Here is a 12,101-nt window from a genome sequence, read left to right on the forward strand (position 1 = left end):
GATTGCTGGTCCAGATTTATAACTATCAAACTTGCTACTTACAAAATTTACTATAAATGACTTCACTATTTTATCATTTTAAAATGTTTCAACTTTGGTGTACATTGTTGGAAGAAAGAACTTGCAATTATACTGAGTCTTTCATGTTCTCATGACATTTCAGAGTGGATTTACAAATTTGCAAACAGCAGGATTCCACAAAGCAATGAGATACATGAATGGTTAATCCATTTTGACCATGATATTGTGAACAATAAATCCTGATCAGGTCACTGCGAGCACTCTGATTTCGGATTCTGCAATGGGATTTTCTAAGCCCAATCGAGAAACAGGTGAGGGACTCAATTAAATAATTTGTTTGAAGTACAGTTCCTCCAGAAATGTGGCACCTCTTCCATTCTATATTGAAGTGTCAGGCTAGATTATTAATTTTTAGTGGGGCTTGATTACACAACCTTTTGCCTCAGGCCAAGATTGCTCTATAAATATAATTTTATATAAACATAATGATAAGGCTCGGTCAACTCCTTCAATTACAGATAGATTGCTCGATCAGATGAGCACTGTCAGAAATATTCAAATTGCACAGCAAAATAAAGTTTAAAGTCATGGGTTCATTCACTGAGCTGGTGTGTTTTTTTGCAAAAGTTTCATCACTAGGCGACATCATCAGTGCATCTTTGATAAGGTGTCGGTGGTTGTGCTGCCTAGTATTTATGAGTCTCTGTTTGTTGATACTTCCGGTTCTGAATCTGAGTGGTTTGTATACAGGGTCCAGTTCAATGTATCTATTGAGTGAGCTCTATGTTGCCTGTGCTTGGATGGTTCCACTGTTCCAGTTGAATTTGTGTCCTTTATTGTCTGTGTGGTTGGAAATGAGAGACTGCTGGTCATGTCTGGTAGTGGCAAGTTGATGTTTGTGCACTCGAATGGTCAGTTTTCTTCCAGTTTGTCCTATGTATACTGTTTTTCACAGTCTTGGTAGGGCATCTTGTAGACAGCTTTTGTCCTGTTAGATGTGAGTATTGGGTCTTTAAACTTCGTGAGGAGTTGGTGGAAGATGCTTACTGGTTTGTGGACCACTAAGATCCCCAGCTTCTGAGTAGTTGAGTGGTTATCTCTGATATGTCTTTGATGTATGGTATGTTCGCTATTGTGTCTAGTTGTGTAGCGTTTTCTTCTTTGGGTTTGTCCTGTAAGTATCGGAGGATAGTGCTCTTGGGGTACCTGTTTCGTTTATATCCTTCGATATAAACGAAACAGGTATCTGTTCTGCCTTCTGGAGTTCTGGGTTGCTGCAGTGTGTCCTTGCTCATTTAAATAATATTCTAATGAAACTCCATTTGTGGGTGCTGGGGTGGTTGCTGTTATAATTCAGTATCTGGTGAGAATGGGTATTCTTGTACACATTGGTCTGGAGTTCCCCGGTAAGTATGCGTTCCACTAATATGTCCAGTTTAGAAAAAGTTTATTCTTTCAATTAATAGTGGTGTATCAATGGTCAGATGGTCTGGAATTTAAGCATTAATTTGTACTTGCTCTGCTCTGATTCGAATGAGCAACTGAGATGTTACCTGCATATTCTGTTTTTGTTGCAGATTTCAACAATTGTGGCTTTCTTTGTATAAATTGTAAATTCGACTGCATGCTTTGAAATACTACAAAGCTTAAATGAAAAGGTGACCTTTCAAGCTCAAGATCATCTGATCCAACAAACAGAACCATTGACTGGGTACAGTTGTTGAGATCTTTCTCAGGTGGTCTGGCATTAATTCCCCATCTGTAAAAGGTCACCACGAATGCGAAAGATAATGGTAACTTGCAATTTTGGAACAGGAAAACTGAATATCCAACTGGAGAAAAATAGTAAATTTTTGTCTTTATCAACCGCTGGTCCTATATAAGCAAAAAAATGAGGGGAAAATCCAGGATGGATTAATGTATGCCAGTCGGAGGTCACCTGACTTGTCCACTACTTCAACTTTGTATGCAATATCTCAGAGCATGACACTGTCTTCCATTTTGATTATATCCCTTCCCAGAATGTTTTATTTCCATGCAAACAATAGAGATCTAGAATAATAGAATCCCTACAGTGTGGAAACAGGCCATTCAGCCCAACAAGTCCACACTGACCCTCTGAAGAGAATCCCACCTAAACCCATTCTACATCCCACTCTACATTTACCCCTAACTTACACATCCCTGAACACTAGGGGCAATTTTTTGCATGGCCAATTCACCTGACCTGCACATTTTTGGACTGTGGGAGGAAACCTGAGCACCTGGAGGAAACCCACGCAGACACGGGGAGAATGTGTAAACTCCACACAGACAGTCACCTGAGGTGGGAATCAAACCTGGGTCCTTGGTGCTGTGAGGCAGCAGTGCTAACCACTGAGCCACCATGCCACCCCATCTTAGGAGAATGGAAACCTGAAACAGATACAGACAATACTGATGAAATTCTGGAGGTCTGGCAGCATCTGTGGAGAGAGAAATAGAGTTAATATTTTCAAGTCCACTGACTATTCTTCAGAACTGACAGAATACAGGAAAAAGTGGTACTTACCTTGATGGCAGGGGATAGGGAAGGGAAAGGACCGAGTGGATAATTGGAAATGGAACATTTGTATGAATATGTGCGCATGAGAGAGATAAAAAGAGTGAGGAAACGTTAGGCAGACAAAGTGATATTTGATAGTAAGCCTGGGGTAGGTAGGTGTTAGTGAGGATGATGAGTGGGTGAAAACGAGTGAAAGCAGCCCATGTTATGACAGGACCTGGGGTACATGCTCTAAAAATTATTGAACTCCAGTTTGTGTTCTGAAATGACATGCTGCTCTTCCAGCTTGCACTGAGCCAGAAACACTGCAGCAAGCCTGAGACAGAGGTGTTTGGTCAGGGAACATGATAGTGTGTTGAGATGGCAGGCAGCTGGAAGCTGGGGTCATTTTTGCAGAGAGAATACAGGCATTTTGCAAAGCAGTCACCCAATTTGTGTTTTGTTTCCATGTTGTGTAGGCGACAGCATTGCAAACAAAGAATACAGTTGACTAGACTGAGTAAAGTGCAAGTAAATCACTACTTCACCTGAGAAACTGTGTCTGGGGCTTTGGATACTGAAGAGGGCGGAGCTAAATGGGTAAGTTGTGCACATTCTGTGATTGCTTGGGAAAGTGCTCGTGGTGGTTGGCAGTGGAGGAATGGATCAAGGTGTCCAAAGTGTTGGGGATGACTGGAACAGGTATTGCCAGATCCGCTGAACTTCTCCAGCAATTTCTGTTTTTCTATCTTGTCTAGATGGGTTTGATCGCAGCCAACCAGCATATTTTCTATTATTCAGACCCACTTTACATCTCTAACACTTCATTCCTACCATTTGTACTGCTTTTGTCATTTGATCTGGGTGTCCTAAATATCTGTTCCACTCACTTCTCCTTGCCCTGTCAATATCATAAAACCATCACTTTCCAGCAATTCCAAAGTTATCACTTGACCCGAAACAGTAATTCTGTGTCTGTCTCTCTCCCCGTAGATATGTCTGATGTTCTAGGTGTCTCCAGCATTTTCTATTTTTATTTCAGATGTCCAGAAACCACAGTATTTTGTTTTTTCCCAATATATAAATGCTAAGATTATCATCAATACTTAGGTCACATTTCAACTTTGCTGCCTCAGTATCTTTGCAACATTGGCATGATGTCTGAAGCAAAGTCTGGTAAAAAGTCCAACTGATGGGCAGTACCAAGTAATGCACAAGAACTCTAAATCACAATTGCTGGTAATTGGATTATTTCTGTACATTTAGATGTCTTCTTGTGCAGTGGAAACCTATTACTTTTTAAGCCTAATCATACACCTAATTTTGCACAAAGTGCATCTTTAGCATTGAAGTTATTCACCAAGAGAAAACTTTGAAAGGTACACTGAGGGTGATTTGAGAAGCCTATTATTACGTGAATTCAAATCTGGTAATTTGACCAAACCAGCGGTCAAATCTGGGCATTCGCACTCTGTAAGAGATGAGCTCTAATGAACAACAGGTTTAAGAATTGTGTCATGAGGGAAATATAATTTTAATTACTCAATATTTAAAGCCTTTGTTGTGAAGGCAGTTGTGGTGATCTTTCATGAATCAATTGGGAGAGGGAGGGTCCCACAGGTCTGGAAAATGGCTAATGTAACATCATTCATTTAAGAAGGGAGGGAGGCAGAATACAGGAAAGTACATACCAGTTCGCCTGGCCTTGGTCTTTGATAAGATTTTAGAGTCCATTCTTCAGGATGAGAGATTACAGAGTATTTTGAAGTGCATGGTAAAACAGGCTGAGTCAGCACAGCTTCGTTAAGGGGAGGTCATGCCTAACAAATCTCTCAGAATCCTTCAACGAGGTAAACAGCAAGTTAGACAAAGAAGACAGAGTTAACCTGCTCTATTCAGATTCCAGAAGGCCCTTATCAAGGTGCTACACAGGCGGCTGCTAAATATTTAACAGCCCATGGTGCTAAGGGCATGACACTGACATGGATAGAGGCCTGGAAGAAGGCAGAGTGGGATAAAAAGAGGTCTTTTTCACTGGCAGCCAGTGACTAGCGGAGTTCCACAGGGGTCAATATTGGGATCATAACTATTCGTACACTAATGATCTGGACAAAGGAACTGAGGGCATTGTTGAGAAGTTGACAGATGATACAAGGATAGGTGGAATAAATGTGGGAAAGTGAATTTATGCACTTTGGCAGGTACAGTAGAGGTGTAAGCGTTTTTAAATGGGGGAAGTCTTCATAAACCTGAAACACAAAGGGATTTTGCAATCCTAGTTCAGGATTCTCAAGGTTAATATAGAGGTTCAGTTGGTAGTGAGGAGGGCAAAAGCAATGTTAGCATTCATTTTGAGAGGCCTAGAATACAAGAAGAGCAATGCACTGTTGAGGCTGTAAAAAGGCTCTTGTCATGCTGCATTTGGAATATTGTGGCTGTTTGGGGCCCCATACCTAACGATGTGCTGACGCCTTGGAGTGGGGGGTCCAGAGGAGGTTTATAAGAATAATCCTGGCGATGAATCACATGCAATATGAGGAATGGTTGAGGACTCTGGGTCTGTACCCGCTGGAAATTAGATGGATGATGGGCTGAAATTTCATTGAAACTTCAAAGATACAAGAGGTCTGGATAGAGTGGCCATGGAGAAGATGTTTCCACTAGTAGGAGAGACTAGGACCCGAGTGCACAGCTTCAGAGTGAAAGAACAACTCTTAAGAACTGAGATGAGGGTGAATTTCTTCAGCCAGAGAGTGGTGAATCTGTGGAACTCATTGCTGCAGAAGGCTGTGGAACCCAAGTCATTGAGTATATTTAAGACATTGATGGGTTCTTGATTAATAAGGAGATCATGGGTTCTGGGAAGAAGGCAGGAGAATGAGGTTAAGAAACATATCAGCCATGATTGAATGACAGAGCAGACTCAAGGAACCGAATGGTTTAATTTTACTCCTATAATTTATCATCTATTCTTACAAATTTGTTGAATGAGCTTTATATCTTCTCACTAAGCATGTAATTTCAAGAGTCATTGTTTCAAAATTAATAATATTGCTTTCACACTACTCAGTTGACTGATAAAGAAAAGCCTTATTATGTAGTATTGTCATTAGATAAATAACTAATAGAAATGTAAATAATTGAGCAAGTTTTCAAAATAAAATACTAGCAAAGAAATCAATGGTGGGTATTTGTGGCAATATCAGCTCTACCAAAGTTGGGCATAATTTATTTTCTTGTGAATGCTGAGTTCTTACATTTTATATTGTAATTATTAATTGATGCTTGTTCATCAAAAATTTGCTTATAATTGTTAAAAAAACAGTAGTTCAATAAAAAATGCATCATGAGGCTTAGCAGTCCTGACTGTACATGGTTTCAGCTCAGGTAAACACATGAAAATTTGAAATTTCTATTGTTTTAGTTAACACGAGCATTCATTTCAGAAAATTAAAAGGACTGAATACTGAATCAGCAGCATTAATAAAGGTACAACATAATTCTTGAAAATAACATCATGATTGGAAAACAATTCTGAAGTCCAAAACATATTCTGTAGCTTTTATCAAAAAGCATTGCAAATCAATGAATGAAAAAGAAGTTATGTTAGTTAACCCTTTTATGAAATGCAACGCAGACTTCAATCACTGCTCAAGTCATCTTCTTCCAAAACCCAGATTGTGCATGTTATGAGCCTCCTTCCCACAAAGCTTACAGGCTGCCTTTTTCTTTGTTGAATGTGGACCAGGGAAAAAAAATTAACAGTGGAGTCTTAGGTACTCAATGCCCTGAAACACAATCTTAGAAAATTCTCTAAGTCACCTTGTTACAGACACAAAACAGCTACTTTGATACTTTCAGCAGCTACACAGCAGTACTTTCCATCCTCAAAAGGTAGGATGTGCATACGTATCATTAACTGTTCCTGGAACCCACGATGAATGTGCCTGGAGAAAGTTTGGTCTGCTCTTAGGCATATACTGTCAATAAATGTAATTACATTGCTAAAACACTAAAAATCAGTAAATTGTATTAATTGTAGAGATGATTCCAGCAGTGCAGCAATCACCACTAAATTGCTGTTGCATAACTGCAATGTTCTGATCATCAATGAGGTAAATCACTACACATCAGACATATAACAGGCAAAACAAATTTAGTTTGGAGTCCAAAGAGTTTAGCAAGTAGTCAAAAACAATACAACCCTTTTTAGAAAGTGAAATGATGTTATGCAGATACTTTATTATAAATAGGAGTGTTCTCAAATGATTTGTTCTAAGCTGAAGGGGTATTTAAGGATACAAAGCTACAGGAATGAAGATACATGCCTACTTGCAGCATGTTTCCATTGAAGAAACAAGGAGTCATCTAAAGTCACTGTACACAGTATACAGAATACATACATTTTCAGACATTTAGAGCTTGGTCACCAGTACCTGTAATCTCGTGAGAGTATATTCCCACATAAAAGTTTTAAAAGCAAACATACAATCATACTTTTGTTCACATAGTTTTAAAAAATACTGCAGATGCTGAAAGTCAACAATTTAAAGTCTGAACATAAATTAAAAAGTCTAGAATAGTTCTTTCCCACTTGAAGCTTAAAGCACTTTTGTGGCATTATTTCCATCACATCAGTTTTGAATTCTGAGTTTGATTCTGACATGTGAAGCACTTTTATAAAGCCTGCAGGAGGAACATGATTGACAGTACCCTCAAGTGTTTTGAATTTCCCCAGTTTTAGGCAAAAAGATCAAAATAATCCATTTTGAAAGCATTTTCCATAGGATGCTAAAATATTCATAAATTTAATTCACCTTAATGCTTTGAAAATCTTCTTTGGAAGAGGCGACTTGGAAACAAAAGCATAACAATGTAAAAATGTGAGGTAAAACCCTTTGAGAGAGTGTCCTTGAATGTCAGGATACAGTTCTATTGTATCCACCATTTAGATGTTTTTCAAGCCAGAGTTCTGCCAATTGCATTGTTGATCCAAATGTACTTGCTTTGGACCCTAAGCACATCTTGTATTGCTTAGGATCTATATTGGGATCACAGTGAACAGGGTGGTAAACGTGGACAACACCAATTTCTTGACTTCTAAAGGCATTCAAGCCAACGGAGATGACTTTTGTAAAAAGGTCCACATCTTCTAGTCCCCAACCTTGAATGGAGGTATCAAACCCACCAACATGCAACAAATCACTTTTGTATATGCAAACTATTCCAAAGCCATAATCCCGCCAGAAACCGGTCTTCTTTGTGAAAACAAAGTTATTATCATTTACTGGATTGCCGCCATAAACTATTTTTGGATCATATTGACTAAAGATTACAGGAAAATAAACCTGTTCTCCCTGAATTGTATTGTCCCTACACCGTTGCACAAAGTCTGGAGTAAATATTAAGTCGATATCACAGAAGAGCAGTAAACTGTTATTATGAAATGAGGAAGAGCCCATTTCTAGGGCTAGGCCTCTTGAAAATTCCCCTTTCATAGGGAGAATGGTCATATCTGCTTTAGGATATTTCAGGTTAAGCTCTCTCATTAACTCCATGTGCTTGCCTTTCTCCGGGTTTGGATCAGAATTGAACAACAATATGAATAGTTTTACATTCTGATTTGGAATAAGGCAAGTCTTCTCAAAGTTCTCCATGAACCGGACAAATGTCTCATATCTTCCAGTGAGAGGGACAAGGATGTGAACTTTCTGATCATTTCGTTGTTTAAGCTCTTTGGTGATCTCTGTGAATTGGAATGGCGAGAAGATCTTCAGTGAGTTTGAAAGGAATGAGAAAGACTGAGAGTCACTGTTTATGCTGTCTGCAAGCTCTCTGGCATTAAGTTCTTCAGCTTCCTTCATGAATGCTTTACTGAAAGATTGTTGAATGTAGGCATGACGTCTTACAGGAACAGTCACCTTTCTCCCCTTGTGTTTCTTGTAAAGTAGCAACAGATCCATAATGTATTCTGCTCCATGCATTGGGTTAACTCTGCGATAGCCATACTGAATTTCTTTAAATTCTATTACACGTCCTCTGGTCTTAGAGTTCCAATTGATCATCTCCATAACCTGCATTATAGTGTCATCCAGTGCGGCACGAAGCGCACTGTTGATACCCTGACGAGGGATTTGTGTTTCCACCATGCTAAAAAGATGTTTTCCAGTAAGGAACTCCCATTCAAGGACCTCATTCCTGTCATGAGGCTGGAAGCGCATAAAGGATGGCATCATTCCAAGTTGCTGATCTTCCTTACGTACTTCAGTGTTGCTGAGTTTGCTCATAGAAACACTTTCTCGATGCAATTGAATGGTTCGATGACGTAGTTCTGAAACTTTACGAGTCAGCAAGTAGTTATGTAATCTATATTGATAATCAGGCCTTTTGTTCGGGTGGAGTGTTATCGCATTATGGATCTTGCTGTTACGCAAATCCTGAATATACCCCTTCTTGTTGTGTTCATAGTTTTCATAGAACAATTGTTGCATCTGAGGAATTGAAAAACACTAAATGTTACTTTACTGCTGAAGCAAAGTAAATATCAAGATAATTTTATGCATTGACATTACACAATATTTATGAGGGTAAACACAACCTTAAAATAAGTAAACAAGAAACAGAATAAATTCTCAGAAATGATCATTTCTTGGTAAAATTGCAAAGAATTTGTTAGACACCCACTGTAATAGTCATTGGCTGTAAACATGTTTTCATACCGCAGAATAAATTGCCTTTTGTGGAAAACTGCTGTTTTAACCATGCCACAATCTGCAACCCAGGTGATAATTTTAAGGGCTTCCTGCAAAGCTATTTACTAACAGAATTCGATACTCATGGCAGCAAAGATTTTCTGTCAAATGGGGAAATCCAATCAATATTTTCTACAACAAAGACAGAAACTGCTAGAGGACCTCCCAGGTCCAGGAACAATAGACAGAAAGCAGAGTTAACATTTTGAGTCCAATGACTCTTTTCATAACAGGTTCTTTCACATGCACTTGACCAATATTTCCTATGTGTTCTTCATCTATACTGGTTTCATATTCACATGATTCATCTTTATTTATTTTTTCCATCTAATTATATAAAGGATCTTGATTTTAATTACAATCAATAGTTGCACTAACAGATAATTATAATATTTTCATTTAAAAATCTATACAATTACGTCATTCTGTTTGGAAATTAGATAACCTTGAATAAAAATCCTGCACTCTTTTCTTGATAATTCAGCAGCTGAGAGAAGAAACATCACAGACGAAAATGTAGAAGCATATATCAGCTAGTTTGAATTGCATGACTGCCCCTACCAATTCCTGGAGTGTATTTGAATCTAGAACTTCCAGATCAGAGGCTGAGGCTATACCTTTTGAGCAACAGACCCCCATTTTCTCTGGTGTTTGCTGAAAAATCTTCAACTATGTTCTGGCCCCAACTTACATGTTTGAGGTACTAACCCCTACCTTAGGTGTTTGACCACAACACTTGCAGAGACCAGGGACAGTTTGAACCATCCTGAAGATATATGCCTAAATTCATGGTAAACATTGTTTAATACATGCAAATAATATAAATACCTCCAGGCATCTTCCATCATTCTCTTATTTGTTTAGGGTTGGTGATGTCACTGGCCAGTTGATCCTTAGTTGCTCTTTGAGAAGTAAATAGAATCCTAACTTCTCCCCTTTTCATACCTTCATTTATACCCATCTTACATCTCTCTACCACCATCAGCAATGCATTTGGCCTTTGCTCTGGGTACTCTGTCAATCTGTTCCACTCACTCTAGATTTTGTTGAATTCAATTTTTGCATGTTTTTATACATTTTCAGGAGGTGGGCATTGTTAGCTGGACAGCATTTATCATGCATCTCTAATTGAGAAGATGGTGGTCAGTTGCCACTGTAGACCTTTTGCTGTAGGTAGGCCCACAATAGTGAGGCAATTCCAGGATTTTGACCCAGCAACAGTGAAGGAACGGCGATATATTTCAAGTTAAGATGGAGAGTGACTTGGAGGGGAACTTGCAGGTGGTGATGTTCCCATGTATGTGCTGCCCTTGTCTTTCTATATGGAAATAATCTTTCCTAGGTACTCTGGTGAATTTCTGCAGCATCCTGTAGATGGCACACACTGCTGCTACACTGAGTGTTGGTAGTGAAGGGTGTAGTGAATGCTTGAGGACAGCTGAAAATTAAGTGGGCCGCTTCTATCATTGAAGGTCAACGAGTGATCATTAGATTCTCTCTAGTTGAAGATAAGCTAATCCTATCACCTGGCATGGATGTTACTGATCATTCATCAATGCAAGTCTGTGTATTGTTCATGTCCTTTTACGTTTGACACTGACTACATTGATGCCTGAAGAATCAATAGTTGTGCTGGACATTATGGCTGATGATTGCCCTATCCCCGCTTTTAACCTTAAGATCATTGATGAAGCAAGTGAAAATGGTTGCGTCTAGGGCACTGTCCGAAGGAACTCGGGTTCTTGTGGAGCAGTAATGTCCCTGCCTCCGGGTTAGCAGGCCTGGGTTCAAGTCCTACATGCTGCAGTGGTGTGTCACAACAAGTTCATTAAAGACACTTAAACCAGTCAGGCCGAATAGCCTGTTTTCTGCTGTATTCTCTGTCTAACTCCATGAAGAACTCCTACATTAACATGTATGATTCTAAACAGCAGAGTTTTTCTCCAATTTGCAAAAGTTCAGTTCTGCCAGGGTTCCTTGATGCTACACTGTCAAATGGAGCCTTGATGTCCCTCTCACTTCACCTATGGTGAAAACTCATATGCCCAGAACATAAGTCTGGGGGGGTCGAAGTTACTGGTCCAGTGACATTACTACGATGTCACTGATTCCCCAGCTCATTACTCAACAGCAATTTCAGAAGTGAGAGGCTTGTAATAATGTATTAGTGTGCTTTATGTTTTAAAAACTCAGGGGAGTCGTCAGTCATTAATAATTAATATCCAGGTTCTCTTACGACAAATTACCATGAAGTGTAACAGGAGTCTTTTTCTGGCTTTGTCTTGTATCCATTGCTGAAATATGAAAGCCATGAATAAAGTATCAGAAAGAATCTCAAAAAAATAATCCACGTGCGATTGACAAAGATCCTTCATAAGTTTGTGCCTTAACATTTCAGCAGCCCCATTAAATCTCTTGACATAACTAATATAATTATAGTGAAGCTCACTCAGTGGAATGTATCCAAACTGTTACATTTGTTCTGTTTTCATTCATTGAGGTAAGGAGATGAGTGAAAGAAATATGGGGTTTGTTCTCCCATTTAATGCTTGTGCAGTGAATGACTTCACAGAAACAAAGTTTGGATCTTTTCCTTATTGCAGTTCTTTTCCACAGCTTGATAAAAAAGATGAATTGGCTAATTACTACATTACTGTGTATAAATGAGCATTGCTACATCACTGTTTCTAAAAATAAACCTCAAATAACATAAGGCTATGGAAAAAGTTTCTTTTACCCTGTTATAATTTAATGAGGATTAAAATAAACATGTTCCTCAATTAGCAGTATTGCTATATGCAACC

The 12,101-nt window shown here is 38.9% G+C and overlaps 1 protein-coding gene across 1 annotated transcript in view; it reads right to left on the minus strand.

Annotated features, from left to right (window-relative positions):
* Positions 1–6,684: 6,684 nt before the first annotated feature.
* Positions 6,685–12,101, minus strand: part of chsy3 (chondroitin sulfate synthase 3) — a 317,790-nt gene continuing 312,373 nt past the window's right edge. Inside the window, exon 2 of the mRNA XM_043718022.2 lies at positions 6,685–9,036. Within this exon, the coding sequence (XP_043573957.2) occupies positions 7,465–9,036 (1,572 nt within the window). The 3' untranslated portion in view covers positions 6,685–7,464. The remainder of the gene's footprint in view (positions 9,037–12,101) is intronic.

This window comes from Chiloscyllium plagiosum, unplaced genomic scaffold, assembly GCF_037043375.1.
Source record: "Chiloscyllium plagiosum isolate Xiang-an unplaced genomic scaffold, Cpla_swu_hap1 HiC_scaffold_2, whole genome shotgun sequence".
Taxonomy (NCBI): domain Eukaryota; kingdom Metazoa; phylum Chordata; class Chondrichthyes; order Orectolobiformes; family Hemiscylliidae; genus Chiloscyllium; species Chiloscyllium plagiosum.